This window comes from Epithele typhae (assembly GCF_022376455.1).
Source record: "Epithele typhae strain CBS 203.58 chromosome Unknown BXZ73scaffold_78, whole genome shotgun sequence".
Lineage (NCBI taxonomy): Eukaryota > Fungi > Basidiomycota > Agaricomycetes > Polyporales > Epitheliaceae > Epithele > Epithele typhae.
This window is the reverse complement of record NW_025954269.1, coordinates 1-24,616: the sequence shown is the minus strand read 5'-3', so window position 1 is coordinate 24,616 and position 24,616 is coordinate 1. Positions and strand designations below refer to the sequence as shown.

General features: G+C 60.3%; 8 protein-coding genes across 8 annotated transcripts; 4 read left to right on the top strand and 4 right to left on the bottom strand.

Annotated features, from left to right (window-relative positions):
- Positions 1–657: 657 nt before the first annotated feature.
- BXZ73DRAFT_106163 (uncharacterized protein) lies at positions 658–1,944 on the bottom strand (the record flags this gene model as incomplete). Its single annotated transcript, XM_048016530.1, has 4 exons — positions 658–1,519; positions 1,576–1,656; positions 1,708–1,772; positions 1,834–1,944. 4 exons carry the CDS (start codon positions 1,942–1,944, stop codon positions 658–660), a joined length of 1,119 nt encoding a protein of 372 aa, XP_047872946.1.
- Positions 1,945–2,802: 858 nt separating this feature from the next.
- Positions 2,803–4,151, bottom strand: BXZ73DRAFT_92603 (ribose 5-phosphate isomerase; the record flags this gene model as incomplete). The annotated part of the gene is made up of 8 exons (XM_048026415.1): positions 2,803–2,952; positions 3,012–3,203; positions 3,263–3,314; positions 3,405–3,582; positions 3,637–3,717; positions 3,775–3,793; positions 3,850–3,935; positions 3,998–4,151. 8 exons carry the CDS (start codon positions 4,149–4,151, stop codon positions 2,803–2,805), a joined length of 912 nt encoding a protein of 303 aa, XP_047872945.1.
- A 492-nt stretch (positions 4,152–4,643) lies between these two features.
- BXZ73DRAFT_106161 (nucleotide excision repair TFIIH subunit) lies at positions 4,644–5,010 on the top strand (the record flags this gene model as incomplete). The annotated part of the gene is made up of 4 exons (XM_048016529.1): positions 4,644–4,659; positions 4,726–4,741; positions 4,796–4,928; positions 4,981–5,010. The coding sequence occupies 4 exons, from the start codon at positions 4,644–4,646 to the stop codon at positions 5,008–5,010; spliced, it is 195 nt and encodes a 64-aa protein (XP_047872944.1).
- A 291-nt stretch (positions 5,011–5,301) lies between these two features.
- Positions 5,302–8,013, bottom strand: BXZ73DRAFT_106160 (uncharacterized protein; the record flags this gene model as incomplete). The annotated part of the gene is made up of 6 exons (XM_048016528.1): positions 5,302–6,117; positions 6,170–6,354; positions 6,405–6,880; positions 6,951–7,244; positions 7,313–7,776; positions 7,843–8,013. The coding sequence occupies 6 exons, from the start codon at positions 8,011–8,013 to the stop codon at positions 5,302–5,304; spliced, it is 2,406 nt and encodes an 801-aa protein (XP_047872943.1).
- A 610-nt stretch (positions 8,014–8,623) lies between these two features.
- BXZ73DRAFT_106159 (uncharacterized protein) lies at positions 8,624–9,614 on the top strand (the record flags this gene model as incomplete). Its single annotated transcript, XM_048016527.1, has 3 exons — positions 8,624–8,740; positions 8,781–8,934; positions 9,556–9,614. 3 exons carry the CDS (start codon positions 8,624–8,626, stop codon positions 9,612–9,614), a joined length of 330 nt encoding a protein of 109 aa, XP_047872942.1.
- Positions 9,615–9,928: 314 nt separating this feature from the next.
- BXZ73DRAFT_81328 (uncharacterized protein) lies at positions 9,929–12,958 on the bottom strand (the record flags this gene model as incomplete). Its single annotated transcript, XM_048023484.1, has 4 exons — positions 9,929–10,741; positions 10,793–10,977; positions 11,035–12,517; positions 12,584–12,958. 4 exons carry the CDS (start codon positions 12,956–12,958, stop codon positions 9,929–9,931), a joined length of 2,856 nt encoding a protein of 951 aa, XP_047872941.1.
- A 1,263-nt stretch (positions 12,959–14,221) lies between these two features.
- On the top strand, positions 14,222–14,971 carry BXZ73DRAFT_106157 (uncharacterized protein; the record flags this gene model as incomplete). The annotated part of the gene is made up of 1 exon (XM_048016526.1): positions 14,222–14,971. One exon carries the CDS (start codon positions 14,222–14,224, stop codon positions 14,969–14,971), a length of 750 nt encoding a protein of 249 aa, XP_047872940.1.
- Positions 14,972–15,130: 159 nt separating this feature from the next.
- Positions 15,131–16,193, top strand: BXZ73DRAFT_54346 (uncharacterized protein; the record flags this gene model as incomplete). Its single annotated transcript, XM_048021150.1, has 2 exons — positions 15,131–15,234; positions 15,287–16,193. The coding sequence occupies 2 exons, from the start codon at positions 15,131–15,133 to the stop codon at positions 16,191–16,193; spliced, it is 1,011 nt and encodes a 336-aa protein (XP_047872939.1).
- Between the last annotated feature and the right edge of the window lie 8,423 nt (positions 16,194–24,616).

Below are 24,616 nucleotides of genomic sequence, written 5' to 3'. Positions count from 1 at the left end.
TTCACAGCAGGCGAGTGGTGTGAGGGCCACAGCGTGGGGAGAGCACGGCCGACGTTCGCAAGACGTGAAGGCGGGCGGAGACGGCGGGGGGAAGCATGGCAGAGGCTGGTAGAGGTGGACGGAGAAGTCAAGATGCGCACGAATTCTGCTCCCCCGCTTCAAGTGGCATGATGTGCGGAGACACGTGACCCTCCCAGGACCAGAAACAAGCGCGCACCGTAACTACGTTGTTTACTAGCGCCCGCCGCCCCAAACGAAAGTGCAGGCCACAGCGCACACAAAAAACCAAAGACAATCGAATGGAGGCCGCGAGTGGCGGTGGTCCTCCAGGTCTAAGATTGCAGCTGCCGCTTCTACTATGGTGTACAAAGCCCCGAACGACACGCGGATTAGAGAGGAAGATGGAGATGCTACGCTACACTATGGGGAGCCGGGCGTAAAGCGCGAGCTCGACCCCGATGCAGGAGGGTATGTGAGAGTCCGTGAGGTGAGACGCCGAGACGATGATGCGAGGGAGAGGAGAGGAGAGGGGGAGGGGAGGGGAAGGGGAAGAGGAGAACAGAAAATGCGATGCGATGAGGAGACCACGAGAGATTCCCGGACGGATAGAGAAACAGAGAAAGGTCCACAAGAGAAAACAGCGAAGAACGCGCGCGCTCACTGGAACTGGAGGCCAAGCCCATTCGGCCGCATCGCGTGCATCGGCAGCGCGCGCGAGCTCGAGCTCGAGCTCCCCTGCTCGAACTCCTGGTACGACTCCTGCCAGCCCAGCGTGTAGTCCTGCGCGTACGCCGTGGGGGAGACTTGGTAGCCATCGTCCCCGTAGAGGTACTGCGCGCCCGGCGCGGGCGACGCCCAGTACATCGGCATCGAGGGCGAGAGCGCGGGCAGGGAGGAGTTAGGCGACGAGGAGGTCCAGGCGTGTGGCGACAGCGACAGCGCGGGCGCGGGCGCCGCGAGCGCGTCCTTCTTCAGCGCGACACGCGCGACGGTGTCTGGGGGCGTGCACAGCTCAGGCGAGGCCGTGGCAGAGCACGGCGATGACCCGAGCGCGGGTGTTTCCCCGCGCGGGGACGGCGACGCGAAGTGGTCGAACAGGGGGAGCCTGGCCGCGCGGCGGATCTCGAGGGGGAGTGGCGGGAGCTCGCCACCAGGGGTGTCGGGGAGGAGGTCGATGAGGGCACAGAGCCCGTGCGGCTGGACGCGGATCTCGGACGCGGCGCCGTGCGCGAGGACGTTCGCGGCGAGCACGGCCGAGGGCGCGGCGGGCGGGTAGATGGGGCCCCAGCTCTCGGGCTCGTGGTCCGCGATGTGCTCGGTCGCGCGGCGCGCGCGGCGGCTGCGCGCGTCGACGTCGTTCTTCCATGTCGCGTGCTTCGCATCGCCGCGCTGCCAGTTGTGGACGCGCAAGCGGTGGTTCTCGAGCCCCTTCTCCCAGGCGTAGGCCACGTTGCAGGTCGTCTGTACCCCCGCGGCGTCGACGACTGGGTGGTCGCAGACCATGTTGCGCTCGTGGCGGCTGAGGCGCACGCGTGAGCGGCGTGCAGGGATGAACAGGTAGAGGAGGGTGCTCACTGCACAGCCTTCACGTGGGCGCGCATGTTGGGCATCTGCCGGAATACTGCGTCGCAGCCTGGCATTGCGCACGGGATGTCGCTGAGAGGCGGGTGAGTGGAGGGATGAGGCACGGCGCGCACTGGGGCTCACCTGGGGCAATGTGTCTTGACATGACGGAACCAGTCATTACCGGGAACCTTGTCGCAGTAGGGGCACTAGAAGACAAGCCAAAGTAAGGATTGTGGTCCAGGTATGAGGGGAGTGGGCAGTGCACACCTTGAAACACCCGTTCGAGAACTTGGTGGCTCGAGTGACTTCAGATTCCGCGACTTTAACTTTCAAGGACTTGTTGACGCGGGTGGCTTTGGAACCGCGGACGGCAGGCATTATGGCGTCTGTGGATGGGTGGGTGTGGATGGGTGGCTCGGGGACGAGGAGGAATGCTTCGGGGGCGGGGGAAAGGCTCGGGGGACTCGAGGAGGCGTCCACGAAGGTCGGGGGTGGGTTCCGTAGGGCATGGGGGGCGTCCGCTTTATACCAGTGGGAGGGGGTTGATGGATTGGTTTCGCGTAGGGGAGTGCAGGAGACGGATTGCTTTTCGCCATGTACAGTAACTTTGCAAGCGGGACCAAACAGCGTCGGGAGCCACTCGTCCGCGTTTCCTGCCCGGAAAGGCAACGGGCCGACGCGGGGTGTGTTGGGTTGTTTGTCCCGGGCGAGGCCAGTGGCTCACCGCCGCTTGGTCCTCGCGCCTCGTGCTTGGCCAGAGGCTCAATTGTGCTTGTTGTTGTTTGTGCTTACTGCTTTTGGCAGGTGTTGAGAGGCTCAACACGCCACTGACCGGGTCGACGCAGCGGGTGCAGCCTCGCGAGCGTCCGGCGGGACTGGGTGGTTTAGTTGGCAGAGGCGATAATCGGTGTGTAACTTCATAGAAGCGACCCTATATGTCGTCAATCAGCACCCACCCACAACCGGCTGTGGCTCACGGCATACCTTCACGTGATCTTATCAGTCCCCGAGCGAAAAGCACTCGCGGACGACTTTCAAAGCTACATCTTCATGCTATATCATGCAATTCTAGGGGGTTTATTTATTGTGAGACATTCGTTCGTACAGTCTACCTCCGTCCATGAGATCTACAAGCAGTTCTGCAACAACACCAATGTCAGAAATCTGCTCCCCGAAGGCTTGGGTCACCGATCTTACCTTCTTCTCGTCATTCACGTTCTCTACGTTGTGGCACCCTCAAGCAGTGCCGGCTACCTGCTCTATGCGGCCGTTGTGCCACTTGACCGTGACGCTGCCGTCCTGGTTCCCGAAGTACGCCGACTTGGCCATGTGGCAGAACAGGCCGACCTCGACGATGCCCGTGAGCATCTTGATGCGCTGCAGGAGCTGTTCAAGCATCCGGCTCAGCACTGCGGCGGTTACGCGAGCGAAGACGACGGGCTCACCGTGTAGGGGTCCTTCATGAGCTCCTCGGGGAAGGGCGCGTCGATGATGAAGTTGCCGTTGTCGGAGACGACGGGGCCGGCCTTGGCCTTGGCCATCCGGAGCTGCGCGGTCGGGGAGCCGATGAGGTGCAGGTTCTGGAGGATCTTCTTGTACGCGAAGGGCACGACCTCGATCGGGATGCCCTGCTTCCACTGCGCGCGTCGGGGTCAGTAGTGGGATGCGACAGACACGAGGAACGGCGCGGGCTCACGTTCGTGCCGAGCACGTCCGAGTTCTTGCGGTAATCCGCAACGAGGACGAAGCTGGGAAGAGCGGGTCCAAACGAACTTCAGCGTCCCGCTTCGGGCGCGGAGCGCGGGCATCGGGAGATTAGGGATTAGAGTGGGACTTACGTATCAGCAGCCTCGGCGAGGACCTTCTCGCGAAGGTGGCAGCCTCCGCCGCCCTTGATGCAGTTCAGGTCGTGGTCGACCTCGTCCGCGCCGTCGATCGTGACATCGATGACCGGGTACTGGTCGACGTCGCCGAGGAGGAGCTGCGCCTCGACGATGAGCTCCTTGGACTGGAACCCTGCGGCGCACCCGCTTCAGCACGCGCTTGTCGGGGACGCAGGCACGGACGCACCGGTGGGGATGAAGACGCGGTCCTTGTTGAGCTCCTGGCCTTGGGCGACGATGCGCTCAACGACGTAGGGGACGGTCGAACCTGAAGACACAAGTGGTGAAAACCATCACAAAGTCTTGGATTGCAACAGGACTGTACCAGAGCCGATACCGATGACCTTGGAGAGGACGGGCGATGAGCGCAGCGCAGCGCTGATGCAGCGGAGGGGCGTACCTTGTGTTCCGGGAGGATGTGCTTGTCGACGGCGGTCCAGGCGGCGAGACGCTTCGCACCTTCGACCACAGAAGTCGGCTCGGGAACTCCATGCGCTTCCTCGTCAGCGTCCCGCAGCGCGACCCAGTGGACGACGACGCCTGCGCACCTTTGGAGACGACGAGCGGGCCGCCGGGCATGCTCTGACCCTTCGCGCGGAGCGGGGCCGGGTAGACACCGCTGGTCGGCGTCCTGTCGACCGCGGCATGAGCAACGGCGGGGGGTTGGGTGGCGATGGGCCCGGCGAGCGTGACGGCGGGCATCGTGCAGGGCGGGGGTGGATGCGGGGCAGGGGTAGGGGCAAAGGTGGTCGCGGGGCGGGCAGACGGGGGACTCACGAGAGGTCTGGGGTGAGGACCGCGGGCGGGATGGGCATCGTCTTATGTCGTCCGTGGATCGCTCTTCGTCCGAGCTCTGGTCCGCAGTCGAATCGGAGGCTGGCTGGTGCTGTCGGCTGGCGCTGCGGGGCGGAGAGCGAGTGGAGGCGGTTCGAGGGCGGCGGAGTGGGCGGGCGTGGCCTCCTGAGCACTGCGCGCGCGCGGTGGGGGCGGGGGTGGGGGTGGAGAGAGAGAGGAACGTGGGTAGACCGACGGAGCATGGCCTGCCCTCGTCGCTCAGCACTTCGCGCTCCCCGTCTCCGGGCCCGGTCACGACCCCAGTCGCGAGCCACGCGTCAGGCCCGGTCACGCGTCTTCTCTCCCGCCACCATCTCAGAGCCGTGTCCTGCGCTCCCAGTGCCTCGCTCGCGTAGGAACATGAAGGCTATAAGAGGTTCGTTCCCTCCCAGCCTCCATTGCGATGTCGCTCACGACATGCGCTCCCCCCGCGTACTTACAGGCATCCTCCTCACTTGGTTAGTCGCGCTACCGTGGGCTCTCCGGCAGGATCTCTGATTGCTCCTTCTCAGCGACTCCGCGGTGAAGCAGATACTGCTCACCATGAACGACAAGGAGCACTTCATCATCGAGGACCTCGACGACGTCCACGTCGTCATCAAGGCCGAAGCGGAGTGGAAAGTCAGACGCGACCTCGAGGTCGAGGTGAGTAGATCCAGTGCCACTCGAGGAATTATTTCTTTACGCCGCGCTTCAGCTTGAGAAGAACACGTATAGCCTGGAGTGAAGGGCTTTGTTGTGCTTAGCACTACACCGCGGTTCGACCCGACCATTCTTGTCGCAGTGCTATGCACTGAGATTATAGATGCCCTCACACGCTGCATCCGTCAGAGGTATAGGAAGACACAGTGGTCCGAGGATGGCTTCATCGCTTGTGGTAAGCAAATATCTTACCTGCGACCCTCGCTGTCCCACACCGCACGGTGGTATTCGACAGATCGCTCCGAGACAGACCGGTCTAGACGAGATTGTATCCGCACAGTACAAACAATATGCATCCGTTTGCCATAGCCTCCGACTAGTGACCGCTCAATCGAGCCTCCTTCACCGACTGGGCTTCCGACGTCTTCCTCGCCTTGGAGGCAGCCCGAGGCGGAGGGATCGAGAATTGGTTTGGGTTATAACCCATCAGCATGTCCTGGCCCGTCCTGTCTTCCTTCGGCCACTCCCAAACGTAGAGCTCGGTACCCTTGATGCTGTCTGGAAACGCAAACTGCCGCAACCGCTTCTCGACGTAGCGGTGGTCATCCAGCAGTTTCGCCTTTGCCTTGACGCTTTCTTCGGGCGAGGACGGAGGATCACCGACGACGGAGGCCTCTTGCACGGGCTCATCCTCACCCGGGTCGCTCACGACATCTAGAGCGGCTTTCTTGAGTAGCGTGGTGCCCTGGTTTCTGTTCTCGGGGGCAAGACGCACTCGGGGAAGCGCCTGCCACTGGCGCTGTGCTTCTGAGACTTGCTGGTGCTGGAGAACTGCCAAGCGCGCGGAGCAGAGCGTGAGCAGCTCGTCGATGAGCACATTGAGGGGGTGGGCACGGTATGGGCCGTCCTTCGTGCCGAAGTGAGGAGCCAGGTTGAAGTCCTGAGGGTGCCCCAACCTGCCTTCCTTGATGCACCTCTCCTTCGTGACACTGCACTGCAACCTCGGTTGGCGTTGACAGCTATCGAAGTACGCGAAGCAGAAGGAGTGCACATCCCCCTGCTCCCAGTCGTGGTGGACGAACCGAAGGACTTGATGCGCGACGACGTGCAAGAACGACTCCGTCTCGTCCCCGACGTCCGGCGTCCGGTTCTTGTCGTTTTGTCGGGCGACGGAGAGGTGAGCCCACGTGCCCTGAGATACGTCAGTGAACTTGAGGGTGGATCGTGAGCATGAGATCACACACCGTGTGTGGTGGCTGCGATACTTGTGAGCGGCCGCTTAGATCCTTAGCCACTTCCCAGTCCGCGAGAAGACCTAGCCGGATGATCGCGGACAGGCCGTTTTTGTGAAAGAAGACAGGACATATGAGAATATTCCCCGCACTGACGTCGCGATGAACGATCCCGCGCTTGTAGGCCGTCTTGTGAGCTATCGGCACTGTCAATACTCGTTTGCACCCAGAGAAACGAGCGACTGACCGCGGTAAGCGCAATACAAAACCTGCACCAACTGTTGCGACCTCTCGAAGTCGGAGAGCTTGAGACACACCTCCGCAACGACCAAGCGACAGTGCCGCAGGTGACATCCGGCGAGCTCCGTCGTCGTCTCATCATTAGAGCGCTTCGCTTCGTCCTCGTCGAGAAGTCGCTTCGTTCCGGCTGTCGGTGATGCAGCATGGGCCGACGACGGTGGTGCCGGGGACTCGGACAGCTCGCTGTATGCGTGTGGTTTGGTGTGTGCGATGTCGGCAGCACCTTGTAGGTTCGACCTGAGCCGAGTTCGATGGGTGACTTGGCCTTCGCAGTCTTCATACACAAGCACGGTGGGCACGTGTTCAACGTGCTCATTGAGTCGCCGGAGCAGCTCGCCCTCGACACCGGCGTCGGCATAGAATGGATGCCAGCAGTCCTTGAGCCAGACAAAACGCTGGGTGTGCCACTCCAGAGCAATGAAGCTTGAAGCCCCGTGTGCCGCGCCCAATCATGCCGTCTAGCGCGAAGTCAGCAGATCCGATAAGGTAGAACTTCCCCGTGATGACGACCACGTATAGGAGGCCTTTGACGAGTGATGCCTTGAAGCGTTGGCGGATGTAGGTGAAAGTACGCGGGTCGAAGTCTGAGTCGTCCCACAACGTGGATAGTGGCTTGTCGGACTGGGTCTCATCTAGAGTCTGACGACCGCAGACGCCATCGGGAGTGAAGGAAGGATGGACGGGGGGAGGATTGGGCTGGGGGAAGGTGCGGCGGAGGTGCTTGGGAAAGGCAGATCCAAACACTCGGGGGACTGCTTGTGGTTGATGTCGCATCCAGGGCTGAGATCTGCCAGATATTGCATGCGTTGTCACCCAAGCGTCTTCGGGGAGAGTTGGGACACCGTGCAGTCGTACCCGGCTTGCTTGTTGTCCATCCGTGAGAGGGAGAAGAGAACTCTGAGGAGCCTCTTGGTGTCGTCCAAAGTAGCCGTGTAGTCCATCGGCGGCGTCACTACAATACCAGACCGGTCCCAGTGCAGCAGACGGAACCTGGAGCTATTGACGGAGAGCATGTACAAGAACTCACGATGCTGGTACTTGAAAACGAGGTTGGCGTAGGAAAGCAGCTGATTGCGGTCCGCCTCGGACTCAAGGGAGACGGCCTCGTCGTCGAAGGGGTCCCCTCGTTGGAAATCCAGAGTGAATCGCTGGAAACCCCAGTTGGGCTCCTTGGATGGCGTGACCAATTCCTTGTCGTGTTGCTGGACGAAATACCCGATGTCACGGATTGACCCTGCGGCCCCTCCGAGCCGGTAGTTGTTCTCCGAGGGCCCGAAGACAGTACCGGGGCAGAGGGTATGTGCGACGTCCATGTCCGCCTGGAGAGCGACACGACGACTCGAAATGGGTTCTGGGGCTCGCAGGGGATGAAGGCAGAGACTTACCCAGGCTTGTGTCACGTCCCTATCCTCGTAATCCTCGTTTTCGAAGACCTTCAAAAAGTGGGTGCGGATGTCGGCGATGCGGGAGTACGCCTTGGCGAATTTTTCTTCGTCGACCTTGGGAAAGCTGAGGTCGCGCATAAACTCGTCGAGGTCTTCAACAAGTGGCTCCATCTTGAGTCGGGCGCGACCACCAGTGCAGCGGATGGGTCGGGAACAGTGAAGGTGCTTCTTCCGCTTTGGGAGGCTTCATCGGGACGGCCGCGTTGTATCGTAGAGGATTGAATATTGAGCGGCGAGTAGTGGTTGGGGAGAGGGATCTAAGTTGGCTGCCTCGATAGTGGATGCAGAAGGATCGGAAGAGGGGAGAGGAGAGGAGCAACGATGCAGCAAAGGGGGAAAGGACGGGACTTAGACAGAAGGACGCCACTGCCGCATGTGCAGACGGCTGGACCACTGCTTCTACGCGCATCATGGTCGCGATGTCACTTGGTACGCAGTGTGCTACGTCTCGAGGATGTCGATACAGGACACTGGAGGTACATACCCAACATTTGTCAACCGCCGTTCTTTTAGAAGATATGAACCGCAACCTTTTATGCTTCACTCACGAACTTGATTCTTGAATGCAGCCAGGCTGCTTGGACCGGTGTAACCAATCGTTGACGGCGTGGTGTTTGTTATTGTGCGGAAACTAGTTCGTGGTCTGAGAAAAGCGCTCGGCGCTCTCATCTAGTTCCGTCGGGCGCCCCTCCTCCTCCTCTCTCGCCTTTTCCTCGCATTCATGAACCGTCTCAATGGATTGCTCTTCCGCTCAACCACCACGGACACCCTGTCGACCGAAACAAAAAGTCTTCCCGTCGGCCAGCTCGAGTCCCTCCGGTTCAAGACCGACCCGATCGTCGGGTCCGTCCAGCTCCTCCAACGCACCCTGGCCCGAGATCCTCTCCAAGTACAACATCCTCCTCTCCCAGTCCCACGGCCTGCCGATGACCCTCTCCGCCGCGCACCAGGCGAGCGCCGCGGCGCTGGGCAATCGGTACGAGAAGACGGCGCTCGCGCCGCGCGCGCCGCTGTCGGACGCGCAGGTCGACGGTGAGTTCATCTGCCCAGTGCCCACGCAGCCGACGACACGCTGCGAGCGGAGAACGACACGGCGCGGCACCTGGCGGCGCACATGCACACCGAGGGCTCACTGGGGGTGTTCGGGCACGCGGAGGCGGCGGGGCGGGGCGGGGCGGGGCGGTCTCCACCACCCGGAATACGAGGACGTGCTGTGGGGGTGCGGGCAGATCCGAGGGGTGCACGACTTGCGGGCAGAGCGGGGCATGCAGGCGGTGGAGCTCTTGCGGGACAGGTACGAGTGGAAGTCGCGGGTGGAGGTGGAGGAGGAGGAGTCACAGGACTGGGGGCCTGGGTTTGGCGGCGGCGGGGCCGGGGTGAGTGAGAACACGCTGAGCGGGGAGAAACCCAACGACAGCGAGGGGGGGGGAGGAGCTGGAGTAAGTATTGGGCGATGAACAATGAGGAGGACACCCCGGAAGGGTCTGCTGGGCCAGCAACGCCGGTGATCTGAGGCTAGCTAGACGGTATCCTCCAAGTGGCCGAAAATGACTCGCGCCCTTTACTCTCATCGCCAACAAGACCATTATCCGATCGAGTTCGTTGTCTTTCCGTTCAATTTGTGGCGACGTTGCTCACGACGCCTACGCACAGCCGACTACTCCAGCCAAGCTATGGGATCCCCATCTCAGGGGCACGTGGCTCCGTGGTGAGCGGATTGGGTGCGACAATCACTACTAACGCCCGCCAAGTCGAGAGGGCAGGTCAGATCTGTAGGATTGGTCCTACAACCGTGTACATAGTTCCAAAGTCGCTAACGAATGGAGCGCGGGCGGCGGTCCAACCGACCGCAATCCTCGTCCCAATCAAAGTATTTACGGGTTGAAGAGGATCATATCTCGGGATTTATCACACGATGCGCGACCGAGCAAAACCGACAGAAAATCTGTATGATACACGCAGATGAAATATGCTACACAGCTGTCCACACAACTTATCGTTCGTACGGCCCCCAGTCCATCGACGTCTAATCCGAACTACGCGAGTGAGCGGCGCCCGCCGACTGCCCCTGCGACGTCTTCCGCGCCTTGACCAACGTCCGCTTCAACCCAGCGGCGACCGGAAGGGGGAAGCCAGCGTACGGATCGTACCCGATGAGCGCGTCTTCCGCGCTCCTGTCGTTCGCCGGCCACGTCCGCATCGGCGCGCCCGTCTCCGTGAGCGGAGGGTACGCGAACCCCTCCAGCATGTCCAGGACATGCGCATGGTCATCCAGTAGAGCGGCGTCCGTTTCTACAGGCTCACCAGGGTTCGATGGGAGTTTGGGCACAGGAGCGGTAGCAGCGGCGGCGACGACCCTCCGTATCGGATTGAAGAGGCTGATCGACTGAGTGGTCTGCGAAGCGACCTGGGCCGCAGGTCGGGACACTGCGGACTTGTACTCAGCGAGCTCGACCTCGTAGAGGTGGACCGCGAACCGGGCCGAGCACAGGTTCAGGAGAAGTTGGACGAGCTCGTTGAGAGGGTGTACCGCCGCGCCGCCGTCGTCACCAACCGCGGTAAACTCGAGACGACCGAGGATTCCGGTGGGATGGTTAAGTACGCCCTTACGGATGCACTCCTTCTTAAACGGGCTCGACCGCATGTTGCTCCGGTTGCCGGCATGGCTTTCGAAGTACTGGAGGCAGAACTGGTGCACGTCGACCTTCGACCAATTGTGGTTCACGAAGCGGAGGCCCTGGTGGGCAACAACGTGGAGGAAGGACTCGACCTCATCTCCGACCTTCGGCCCCAACGATGCATCGTCCTGACACATGACCGACATATAAGGCCACGTTCCCTGCGAACGTCCTTAGCGAAAAGTGCGAGATGCGACATCGAAACGACTCACAGTGCGCTCGGGCTGAGATACGTCGGAAACCGTGATCTTCTTGGCCATCTCCCAGTCGCCGAGAATACCGCGACTCCAACAAGCAGTCTTGCCTTCCGCGTGGAAGATCCTGGGGTACATCAGGATGTTGCCCGCGCTCACATCGCGGTGTAGGACCTTGGAGACATCATATGCTTGTGCATGCGCTGCGATGACCGCGGTCAGCTCACTCTGGCACGCGGGCAGACTGGGGAAATACTCACCACGAAAAGCCCAGTAGATAGTCTGCACCAGCTGCTGAGACGACTCGAACGTCGAGAGCTTCAAGCACACCTCGGCGACGACGAGACGGCAATGACGCATGTGGCGAGGTCCGGGGACGTAGTCAGGCGGCTCGACCAGTGTAGATGTCTTGGCTTCGTCCTGTCCGTGGAGACGCTTGACGCCAGACTGACCAGACGACGCCGCAAGGGAGGGGACGGAGGGTCCTTGCGCCGAAGAGGACGTCGAAGGCTGGGCTGGCTGGGCTTGCTTGTACACATGTGGCTTCGGCGCGGGCGACGGGGAGTGCGGCGGGCGGGAGCGGGTGGGGAGAGGGGCCTTCGGACGTTCCGTGGTCGACGTCGACGCGGCTTCAGCTTGCAGGTGGTCGCTGTGCTCGGACACCCACGTCACCTGGTGTTCGCCCTCGTAGTCTTCGTATGCCACCAGCGTCGGCACGTTCTCGATGCCATCCTCGTTGAGCTCTTTGAGAATGTCGCCCTCCACTGCGGTGTTTGCGTAGAACGGGTGCCAACAATCCTTGACCCACACGAACTGCTGAGTGTGCCACTCCAGCGCGGGGAAGCCGCGCGTACCCCGCCCGATCGGACCCACCGCCGCAAACTCGGCGAAACCCACGAGATAGTACCTGCCTTTGATGGTGAACATGTATCGAGGGCGATCGCCGCTAATGGAAGCCTTGAACTTGGCCCGGATGTACTGGAATGTGGGGAGATCGACGCAGTCGGCCCACGGCGCGTTCGACGTCACCTTTGCCCTCGGGTCGCTGTAGATCCCGCCGGTGTCAAACAGCGAGTGATGAGAAGCGTCTTGAGGATGGTAGAGGTTCTCGGGGTAGGTGGTCTTGTCGGGGTCGGCAAAGTCAAAACGCTCAGCGTGGTCGACGTCGGACGCGTGCTTGGTGGGGTCGCCCAGGTGGCTCATCCGCTCCCACCCACACGAGCCAGGCTCGAGCCGGAAAGCAGAGGGGTCGTATCCCGCTTGCTTGTCTGTCATGATCGAGAGCGCGTAGAGGACCCTAAAGAGCTGTCGAGTGCCGCGGACCCCCTTGGCGTAGTCGGTCGCCTCGCTTACCGCGATCCTGGACCGGTCCCAGCGAAGAATGCGGAAGCGAGCGCTGTTGACGAGGAGCATGAAGTGGAAGAGGCGGTGTTGGTGCTTGAAGACGAGGTCGGCGTAGGAGGAGAGCTGGCCGCGGACAACTTTACGCGAGACAGCAGTCGACTCGGGGTTGTACGTCTTGTCGTCGTCCCAAGGATCGTTCTGGGTCCCGCCGCGCTTGAACTCGACGGTGAAGCGGTGGTAGTCCCAGTTGGGCCGCTTCTCTTTGATGGAGTGTTGGTCGCGCTCGTGAATGAAGTGGCCGTCGCACTTCGACCCGGTCGGCTCTCCTACGTCGGGGTAGTTCTCGGAGAGGCCAAATACGGATCCGGGGCAAAGAGGACGGCTTTTGTTGACGTTTGCCTGTCGAAGTGTGCATACATTGACATAAGACACGAGCCGACGACGACGACAAGCGAGGAGACGTACCCAGGCAGCGCTCACGTCTTTCTCAACCACGTTCAATTTGTCCGTGTGGTCTTTGTTCTTGAGCCTGCGATGGAAGCGGCCCCCGATGCTCTTGATGTCTTTTGCGGAGAACGCCTTGTTAAAGTCCCCCTCGTCGAACTCGGGCATCAAGGTGCGCATGAACTCGTCGAGAGTCAGCGGCGTGGTGCATTTGGACGACCTCTCCAACATGAGACCTCGAGCGATCCGGGCGGTGGGCTGGACGTCAATGTCGGTGTTGGCGAGACTACGTGAGGCGTATGGACCACCCTTGCGAGGGCTCGATAGGTCGACGAGAGGAGGGGCAGACGCAGCAGAGCCTTGAGAGGCGGCCTGATTGGCAGCATCGGAAGCCATGGATAAGTGAGGGAGTGAGTGTGAGGGTGCGAGTGAGTGTGAGGAGAGCGAGTGAGTGTGAGGAAAACGAATGGCGTACAGTGTCAGCCGCTCAGGGCGTGGCGCAGGGCGGGGCGAGGGTGGCAGGGGGAAATGCCTGCGACAAACGAGTCAGCCGCGTTCCTGCCCAGTCGCGGGCCCAATAGCACCGACCGAACAGGCGGACAACGAAAGGCTACTGTCCGAGACGAGGCGGTCGGGACGAAGAGGTGCGCGCGCTTGCGGCCGCCTGTTGGCTTTCTTGGCGCTTATCGACCGTCTCGTAGTGGCTCCCACGGTCGCCCACCAAGTAAGTACTGTTCCGATTCACTCAGACCACGCGGCGGCGGTGGCATTACAGCTGAATCCATAACGCTAGGCGGGTGTCAAAAAAGTTCAGCATGGCCCTTCTAAGCGGAGACTGAATTTCGACGCGCCGAGGGAGGCCGAGATCGGGATTCTCCGAGACACCCCAAAATTCGGTCTCCGTCCGGGTGTGCTGGGTTGAGCATTTTTTCGGGGCCCGCCTGGCGTTGTGGATTCAGCCGTGATTGCTTTGTGCTACCGTCGACCATCATGCGAATACCACACCACCAGCAGTGTGCACGTACAACGGGTTCGACAAGAAGCGCGGCACAGAGACGAGGTGCCAGAGGACACTGCGCGCTGTCGCAGATGAACGATTATGGTTCCTACTGAGACGGACCAAGACAGTCGCGCTTGCCGCGCTCTTGTTTCTTCAAACTCTCGTAATCGAAGACCGCAAAGCAGAGTGTTGTCGAAGAGGTGAATTTGGGCACCGTCCGGCTGCCTCAGGGCAGAAGCAAAGAGTCTTCGCCCGGCCGTTAACCAAAAAGATGCACTTCAGATCCTTCATATACGCCTGGACTTCGGATCGCCTTTGTAGCTCTGGCCGTAGTCAAAGCAGGCGGTGCGCACAACATCCTGTTCCCAGCTGTGGTGCACGAACCGATGGGGGAGAGGTGATACTTGTCTTCGACCGACGAAGAAGATCTACTACGGATTTGTCTGCGGACGTCAATGTTGGGGTCGCGTCAACCGGTGTTCCTTTCGAAAAGATCAACCGCAATCTTCAAAACTTACCCGCGAACTTTGTTTGTTTGGCCTGGTGTAAACCATCATCGACGACGTGTTGTTTGTCATTGTGGGGTCTCAAGCAGTCCGGAGCGGCCTGTTGTCGGGCGTCTCTCACTCTCCTCCCTCTCTCGCTTTGTCCTCGCATTCATGAACCGTCTCAATGGATTGCTCTCCCGCTCAAAAACCACGGACGCCCTGCCGACCGACATAAAAATTCTTCCCGTCGGCCAGCTCGAGTCCCTCCGGTTCAAGACCAACCAGATCGTCGAGTCCATCCAGCTCCTCCAACGCACCCTCGCCATGGGCGGCGCCAACCTCATGCCCCCCTGGCCCGAGATCCTCTCCAAATACAACATCCTCCTCTCCCAGTCCCACAGCTTGTCCATGACCCTCTCCGCCGCGCACCAAGCGAGCACCGCGGCGCAGGGCAACCCGTACGAGAAGATCGTGCTCGCACCCCGCGCGCCGCTGTCGGACGCGCAGGTCGACGGCGAGTTCATCCACCACCTGCGCACGCAGCCGACGCTGGACGTGCTGCGAGCTGAGAACGACGCGGTGCGGCACCTGGCGGCGTGCATGCACACGAAGGGCTCGCTGGGGGTGCTCGGACTCGCGCCGGTGGTGGGGCCGCGCGGTCGTGGCCACCCAGAATACGAGGATGTGCTGCGGGGGTGCGAGCAGATACGGGTGGAGCACGACCTGCGGGTGGAGCGGGCGACACGGGCGGTTCAGCTCTTGCGGGACAGGTACGAGTGGAAGTTGCGGGTGGAGGTGGAGGAGGAGGAGCCGGAGGACTGGGAGCCTGGATTTGGCGGCGGCGGGGCTGAGGTGTCAGGTGGGAACACACCAGGCTGGGTGCAGAGCAACGGCAATGAGGAGGAGGAGGAGCTGGAGTAGGTATTGGGCAATGGGGAGCACACTCCGGAACGCTCTGCTGGGCCTGCTGCACCGATGGCCTGAGCCGCGCAGCGGACGAGCGGGCCGGGGAGGTGCTGCTCTGTGCTCGCGCGGAGGGGGTTGCAGCCTGGTTTATCCTCTTGATCAACGACGACCACGATGGCCGCGGTCACGGCAGAGGACGCAGCGAAGATTGTCAGCAAGGCCCGCAGGGAATCAGTGGTCATCGAAGAGGTCGAGCGCAAGCACCTCAGCGGTTTCGAGTGAGTCCTGAGTCCATTGACAGACATCACCGGACTCATCCAGAGACCACAGTGCGTTCACCCCCATAACCTCTTATGTTGTGCGCACCGGCGACGGCACCTCCTACTTGCTGAAAGTCGCACCGACGTCGACCGTGGTATCCACAAACTACTCCCCGAACTCCCTCGCGAGCGTGCACGAGCTCCTCAAACTCATCCTCGACTCCAACACCGGCATCCCCACACCCGAAATCCTCGACTATGACGCCTCCAGGTCCCTCGTTCCCTGCCCCTACCTGCTCCTCGCGCACCCCAAAGGCGTCCCGCTTGCCCTCGCGCGCGCCTCCGGCAAGCTGTCTCCACGCCAGCTCGTGATGCTCGACCTCCTACTGGGCCAGTACCTCAAGCGAATGCACGACACCATCCAGATGGACTGGTTCGGTCTCCCCTCGCAGTCGGCGGACGGCCTGTACAGCTGGCAGGAGGCGTTCACGCCGCTCGTCGAGGGCGCGCTCGACGACGCGGAGGCGGCGGGCATCGCGCTGCCGTACGCGGACCTGCGCGTGTGCCTGTCGCGCGCGATCGGCTTCTTCCTCTTCGACGACTGCGAGGTCCCGTCGCTCGTCACCTTCACCGGCGACGACGCGACGACGCTCGTCGACTTCGATCCCGACAGGGGCGCGGACGCGGAGGTCGCGGTGACGTCGTTCGCGGCGGTCGGGCACGCGCTGTGGGGCGACCCGCTGCTGGAGGCGATGTGGATGGCGCCGAGCGAGGCGTTCGTGGAGGGCTACGGGAGCCCGCTGGTGCTGTTCGCGCGACAGAAGACGAAGCGGCTGTGGTACACGCTCTTCCTTGCGCTCGTTGTGCTCGAGCAGGCGCGGCAGGACCCAGGACATGTGGACGAGAACAAGGTGAAGTGGGCGGACGAAGAGGTGGTGAAGGTGGCCGAAGCGTTGAAGACTGCGCCGTGCTACTAAGCACGGTATGGACCGGACGAGACGACGTCGTTTGTAAATCTATCCAGCAACGCTTCTACAATACTAATGGGAACGCCGGACCTTGCATCTCGGTGTCGTCTGCCTATGATGTGCGAACCAAAGTGAGCATCTCGGTCGAAATGCTTTTCTCGATTCGTCCACTGACAACGATGCAATCAGCAGAATGGAGGCATTATACTTCTAACCGTCTATTCTAGCATTGCAACTCGGTCATCGACAGTGAGTTCGGCACGGCGGCGATCCTCACTCGCAAGATTTCACGAACCACGTGGTCCACCTCGCGCTCGTTCGTATGATGGGGATCGCGTTGGCAGGTTTCGGTCTGCGCGGTCCTAGTTTAGTCTCGACGACTTTGTCACGCCGGCCTGACGGCATGCCCCACCGTGCTCCGCGCGGAGGTGTCGCCATAATGTACATTATTACTCCCCCTCGTTCGTTACCAATTAGCTACTGATATGCGCTTCGCATTCCCTACTTTTGGCGGATTCGCCCTTGCCCGGGCCTGGTCCTCGGTGCGCCGAGACGTTATCCCTGTATGCGCCAACCTGTACGTCCCGTACTGCCTATACATAATATAGCTCCGCCCTCACGAGCGATACATGAGATAAAAATCAACAAACAAGTTGTAAGTGGCATTAGTGGCATCAGTCAGTCCGTATTGGTTGTTGAAGATACGCGCGGAAGCGCCGGCTACGATTAGATTAGATTACGCTATGCGTTCGGATGATACCTTTGTAGTTCCTTATCTCTTAGTTCAGTCTATCACGCCTTACGATACTCTTAGGTCTTTGTTCTTGTCATGTACTATTTACAGCGCGCGCGCATACAGCGCTAATCAAGCTTCGTTTTCCCTTCCCCGAACCTGCGCGAACTTCTACAGGTTATGAGCCCTGCTTCGTTCTAAAGCAGTATCCACTCAGCCTCTTGTACACACCTTAGCTTGACATCTCCACTCACTATGACTTCCAACACCGACAAGATCAACTCGTTGCTCCGGGCGAAGATTGAGCCACTCTCGGGATCGAGCGACTATCCCCGGTGGCGTCGGCAATTCTCAGGGCTTCTCAAACTCGCGAAGATCTCGGACATCGTCCTCGGTCACGAGACGCGCCCGAAGCTAGCCGACGACAGGAGCAACAGAGCCGACGTCGAAGCCTGGGAAGACAAAGACCTCGCGGCGCTTGTCGGTATGCAACTCAAGCTCGGGACGGCGGCTGTCGTGGAACGGACTCTGGACTCGCCCTACGTATTATTTTTCGTCTTTTCCTTGCCTTTTCTCTGCCTGCTACTATATTGGAAGGTTGTTCCCGCGCTTAAGCGCCCGTATCGCGGACTCTCTTAGCACTTGCACTTCGTGTCCTAGCCCTCATCTCGACCTCTTGGTCTTTGTGGGCTAGGTGAGTATCTCGATTGCCTGTATGTATGTAGAGCTATGTTAACTTGGTCTTTGTGGGCTAGACATCCCTCGTGTGACTCTAGTTTGCGTCTGCTTTGCGCCTAGTGCCGGCAACGCCTCTGCACCACTACATCGAGGTCATCCAACCTCCATCTACACCCATCCACCCCTCCCTCTCCTCCGATTGGCGTTCGCGGCCCGCTCCCGCGTCATTAGGTCGAGATCTAACCAGTGAGTGCTGGCATCAAAGCATCGGATCGCCCCCACTCGCGCAAGCATCGTCCCCACCCTGTGCCACTCGCCCCGCTCTTCCCCTACCCTGCATACCTGCCGGAGTTATAAGGCTCTGAGCGTATCGCAGTCTCCCTGGGCCTGTTGAGCTCGAGTATCACACTCTGAGAACACTACCCCGCTCCCGGCCGACGACTCTATCCGCGCAGTTGGTCATCCCGACTGATTGGCTGCCCGGAAGCCTCAATAGGTGTTCACTTCCCCGGAGCGTATCCTGGTTCCTAGAGCACGGTGGCTTGCGCAGGTCATCAGCACGCGGTTGACACTGAAGACAACCGGCACGTCCACATCGTCCGCAACGAGCGAAACGACCTCCTCTGGCGAGAGTGCGACGACCAACCGTGTCTTCATATCCGTACCCCTGTCACCTACACGACCCGCAGGGCTAGATTCGACGAGACCCACACTCCTATCCCACCCCTAGTCATGGATGCCCAGCAGTTTCAGGCCCTCATGCAGGCCCTCACCGCGAACCAGCAGCAGTTGGTTGCCGGACAGGCCAACCTTACGCAGGCGGTGACAAATCTGGCAACCGCGTTCCAGAACCTGTCCACCACCCTTCCCCAAGCTATGACGAATGCGACGGTGGCTTCGAACGTCAACACCCAAGCCACGAAGGACGCGACAAAGGTCGCGAACAAGCCCCAGCCGTACAACGGCAAGACCAGTTCGGATGCACGCCGCTTCGTAGCATCCTTCCAAGTCTACGCGATGCAGATGGGTGGCCATCTGAACACTGCCAACGCCACGGGCGGCTTCGATCGCGACGACGCGAAGTGGATCAAGTCGGCTCTCACTCTCCTCACCGATGACGCTGCGATCTGGGCTACCCCCTACCTGGAAACGATCGGTAACGGGCTGGCCGTGTTCAACAACGACTGGACGACCTTCAGAGCGGCGTTCAAAACGCGATTCGAGACGGCCGACGAGGCAGTCGACGCGAAGGCAGCCCTGCAGGCTCTTCACCAGCGTAGCCTCTCCGTCGTCGAGTACTACGCGCGGTTCAATGAGCTCGCGGACAGGACAGGCTACAGCCAGACCGACCTCCGCGACAGGTTCTACGAGCACCTCTCCTCGGAGATCAAAGATGAGTTGGTGCATACTGCTCGCAACACTGCTGCGCTCCCCGACCTTGTTCAGGTCGCTACGGACCTCGACATGCGCATTCGCACGCGCAAGGCTGAGCGTGCGCGCGAACAGGGCAAGTCTGTTGCGACCCTGACTGTCCCTCGTACCGCCACCGGGCAGTTCGCATCCGTGGCAACTCCCTCGACCATGCGCACCTCCCGCGACCCCGACGCGATGGACATTGATGCTGCCAAGCTGAGCGAGTTCAGGCGGTCGATGAACGGCAGGTGCTGGGGCTGTGGTGCGACCGACCACCAGAAGAAGGACGGCAACCACTCGAACGAGACTTGTCGCTGGTGCGGAGGCCGTGGCCATCGCGAGAGCGTTTGCCAGAGCAAGGCACTGGGCAGGCCACGCTTGGGCGGTCAGCAGCGCGTTGCAGCTACCACCGAGGACAGCCCGGTCGCGTCGACCTCAACGGCGAACTCCAATGTGCAGGGGATCAACGCAATCCTCGAGCAGATGCAGCAGATGACGGAGCAGCAGAAGATCCTCCGTGGCGAGCTTGAACTGCTCCAAAAGTCTTTTCCGAACGGGCCCGCTTAAGAGCTGCGGCAGCGGCGCCCCCACCCAAGGTCTCTTCTTCTTCTTTCCCTGAACCTGTACCTAGCGCGTACGATACCGTAGATAGCTGTACTATACCTGAAGCAAATCGATCCGGTTCGCATTTTCGCACTAGCGTGATAGTAAAAGGAAACGATAAGAGTGTTAAGACCGCAGCAATGATTGACTCTGGTGCGACTTCGCTTTTTGTTAGTAAAAGGTTCATAGATAGGCATGGTATTTCGGTGCACCCGTTGTTCAAGGAGATCACAGTGCACAATATCGACGGTACAAAGAACAAAGCAGGCAGTATTACGCATTTCACAAGGCTTACGTTAGGTATGGGTACATATAGCGAGCGTCTCGATTTCTTAGTTACAGATCTGGGACCAGAGGACATGATTCTTGGCTTGCCTTGGTTACGTACGGTGAATCCGGAGATAGACTGGGAGAAGGGAGAGATGCGGATTGAGACGGACGAGGAGGAGGAGGAACGGCCTGCGTTTGAGCGTATCAACGCGAACCGGGCACAGCGACGGAAGTGGCAGAAGGCAGGAGTGTTGGAGGATGCGAGGGAGGAGGTGTGGTGTGCGGCAGGCTACACCTATTCGACGCAGCTGGCAGAGGCTGCCAACAAGGGGAAACCTCAGAAGACGTTCGAGGAGATGGTCCCGGAGGAGTATCGACGCCACGCTAAGGTGTTCTCCGAGGTTGAATCAGAGCGTCTCCCTGAGTCGAAACCTTACGACCACGCGATCGACCTCAAGCCTGATGCGCCTGAGTCGATCCGCTCCAAGGTTTTCCCCATGCCTCTGAACGAGCAGGAGGAGCTTGATCGGTTCCTGGAGGACAACATGCGCAAGGGATACATCACACCCTCTAAGTCCCCCATGGCGTCTCCAGTCTTCTTTGTCAAGAAGAAGGACGGGAAGCTCCGGTTAGTACAGGACTACCGGAAGCTGAACGACGTCACTGTCAAGAACCGCTATCCGCTTCCTCTCGCCTCAGACATTGTGAACCGGCTGCGAGAAGCGAAGTACTTCACCAAGTTCGACGTGCGCTGGGGATACCACAACGTCCGGATCAAGGAGGGTGACGAATGGAAGGCTGCCTTCGTCACTAACCGAGGGTTGTTCGAACCCAAGGTTATGTTCTTCGGGCTCACCAATTCACCAGCCACCTTCCAAGCGCTGATGAATTCGATCTTCGCGGATCTCATTGCGCAGGGCAAGGTAGCGGTGTACCTGGACGACATCCTCATCTTCACGGACACCCTAGAGGAGCACCGTCGACTGGTTCACGAAGTACTTCAGCGGTTGGAGGAGCACGACCTCTACCTGCGCCCTGAGAAGTGCGAGTTTGAGCGGGAGGAGGTGGAGTACCTGGGGCTGGTGATCCGTCAGGGCTCGGTCAGCATGGACCCGGTGAAGGTCAAAGCCGTGCGCGACTGGCCAGATCCTCGTAACCTGCGAGATCTGCGCGGTTTCCTTGGATTTGCCAACTTCTATCGTCGCTTCATCAAGGACTTTGCTAGGCTGGCTCGTCCCTTGAACGACTTGACAAAGAAGGACGTCGCGTGGACATGGGAGTTCGCGCAGCGTCAGGCATTCCGCGCGCTCAAGGACGCCTTCATCAGCGAACCGGTTCTCGCTACATGGGCACCAGATCGACCCACCAGACTCGAGGTGGACGCTTCTGGATTCGCAACCGGTGGTGTTCTGCTCCAGAAGCTCCCCGATGGCCTATGGCACCCGATCGCGTTCCGCTCAGAGTCCATGTCGGATGCAGAGCGCAATTACGAGATCTACGACCGAGAGCTCTTGGGGATCATCCGAGCATTGGAGGACTGGCGCCACTACCTTGAGGGCCTTCCAGATCCCTTTGAGATCATCACGGATCATCGGAACCTCGAGTACTGGCGTACTGCTCAGCATCTCTCACGGCGGCAAGCGCGATGGTCAATCTGGTTGGCACGCTTCGACTTCGTCCTCACCCACAAGCCTGGGAAGACGAACACGCAGGCAGATCCTCTCTCGCGTCTCCCCACTCATCAGGTCACGGACGCGGAGGACAACCAGGAGCAGGTCGTACTCAAGCCAGAACGGTTCGCTCAGCTAGCTGCAACCATCTGCAGCGACACCGATCTGCTCGAGCAACGCATCCGTGAGTGCACCAAGCGCGAAGTGGAGGTTAGAAGCGGGCTTGCAGCGCCGCCTCGCAGGATGGCAAGTGGAGTAGCCGAGTGGGAAGAGCACGGGGGCCTGGTGTATCATGAAGGTCGCCTATACGTGCCGGCCGACCCAGAGCTTAGACGAGAGGTTCTTCGGCGATGCCACGACTCGGTCACAGCTGGACACCCTGGACGCAGCAGCACCCTTGAGCTTGTTAGTCGACACTACTGGTGGCCTGGGATGGCGCTCTTCGTGGCCAAGTACGTCGCAGGCTGCGAGCGCTGTCAGCGCTACAAGCCAGCTCCACATCCACGCTCCACCCTGCATCCGCACGACGTCCCTGAGGCCCCCTGGAAGGTGGTGGGAGTAGACCTGGTCACTGGGCTCCCCGAGTGCGAAGGGTTCAACGCCATCGCGGTGTACGTCGACCACTACAGCAAACAGTGTCACGTCCTCCCCACACGCGACAGCGTCGACGCTGCTGGCATTGCAGACCTGCACTACCGCGAGATCTTCCGCCTACATGGTGTCCCTCGGAAGATCGTGTCGGACCGTGGTCCCCAGTTCGCCGCCCGCGTAATGCACGAACTCTACGGCAAGCTCGGCATTGAACATGCACTCACCACCGCGTACCACCCTCAGTCTAATGGACAGACCGAGCGAACGAACCAGGAAGTAGAGCAGCACTTGCGCCTGTTCGTACGCAAACGGCAAGACGACTGGGTACGCTATCTGCCAACTGCCGAGTTCGCACTGAACAGCCGAATCCACTCTGCGCACAACCACACGCCCTTCGAGGTCATGTACGGGTACAAGCCAGACTTCACGGTACCAGTGGGAACAGAGACTCGCTTCCCTCATCTCGAGGATCGTCTAGAGGGCATGCGCCAAGCACAGAAGGACATTGAATCAGTGCTGCGCGCAGGCAAGGCGAAGATGAAGGTTCACTTCGCAGAGGAACACCCTCGTGATCGGAAGGCATTCGAAGTCGGAGACAAGGTCTGGCTTAGCGCAAAAGACATCAGTGTGCACCAGGCAACGCGCAAGCTTGGTGTCCGGCAGCTGGGACCCTACAAGGTGGTCGAACGCGTGGGTGACCTAGCCTATCGTCTCAAACTCCCACCCACGCTCAAGATCCACCCGGTCGTACATGTGGATCGGCTGTCCAAGTATGGAGGGAACGAGGTGAACGGGCGACGAGCACCACCGCCAGAGCCAGTGGAAGTGGACGGAGAGGAGGAGTACGAGGTGGAGAGGATTCTGGACAGTCGGTTCTTCAACCGCCGGCTTCAGTTCCAGGTGCGGTGGAAGGGATACGGAGAAGGGGACGACTCGTGGGAACCAGCGGCGAATGTCGCCAATGCCCCAGAGAAGGTCGCAGAGTTCTACGAGCGCAATCCCAACGCGCCTCGCAAGATATCTGCGACTCTATTCGCCGCGCTGCCGTGGAGGAGGGTTGAGCACCCTGAGCACGCAGAAACGGAGAAGGAAGACTGGCAGGAGGGGAGGATCATGTCCATCCGGGACGGATGGGTTTTAGGAGGGGGGTAATGTCGTGGAACGGACTCTGGACTCGCCCTACGTATTATTTTTCGTCTTTTCCTTGCCTTTTCTCTGCCTGCTACTATATTGGAAGGTTGTTCCCGCGCTTAAGCGCCCGTATCGCGGACTCTCTTAGCACTTGCACTTCGTGTCCTAGCCCTCATCTCGACCTCTTGGTCTTTGTGGGCTAGGTGAGTATCTCGATTGCCTGTATGTATGTAGAGCTATGTTAACTTGGTCTTTGTGGGCTAGACATCCCTCGTGTGACTCTAGTTTGCGTCTGCTTTGCGCCTAGTGCCGGCAACGCCTCTGCACCACTACATCGAGGTCATCCAACCTCCATCTACACCCATCCACCCCTCCCTCTCCTCCGATTGGCGTTCGCGGCCCGCTCCCGCGTCAGCGGCCGCGGCGCTTGTATCGGACGCGGATACGAGCCACGACGCCTGGATGAAATTGGAGAAGAACTATCAAGTACGCGGCGTGGGACGCATCATCGAGATCAAGAGGAAGATGATGAACTCACAATACTCTGATGGGGAGGACGTGGACGAGTGGGTGCAGAGGATGGGTGTGTGGCGGTCGGAGTTAGCGGACATGAACCGGACGATCTCAAACGATGAGTTCTCACTTCTGCTTCTCTGCGCACTCCCGGAGTCTTGGCGCGGCTTCACGAGCTCGATTCAAGAGAGCGCGCTCCAAGACCCGGACACCATCATCGGATCAATACGCGATCACGGAGCGCGCACTCACGCAACCGAGGCCGCGTTCCTGGCGAAGCAAGGTGGGACCGGCGGGAAGCGGAGCGGCGGGCCGCCGCACTGCTGGAAGTGTGGGAAGGTCGGGGTGCAGAGGGATTGCCCGAACCATCGTCCGTGGGGCGGTGGCAAAGGGAAAGAAAGGGAGACGGGAAAGGATGAGAAGGCGTTGACGGCGAAGGAGAAGAAAGGGAAGGCGGAGGAGAGTTCGGACGATGAAGGATACGCCTACGCTCTCATCGAGACGGGCGCCACGATCAACGAGGTCGCGCTTACCGCTATGAGCGCCGGCGCATGGATCGCGGACACCGGCACCACATCGCACGTCGCGCGCGAACGGCGCCTCTTCACCACCTACTCACCCGTCACTGGCAAGTACCTCCAAGGCGCCGGAACCACCCCCATCCTCGGTCGCGGAACCATACGTTTCACTTACAAGCACGACGGGAAGACTACCACCGTCGACCTGCTTGACGTCATCCACGCACCCGGCATTCCGCACAATCTCATCTCGATCGGTCGCGTCGAAGCGGCCGGACACACGGTTCAACTAGCCGGCGGGGAGATCAAATT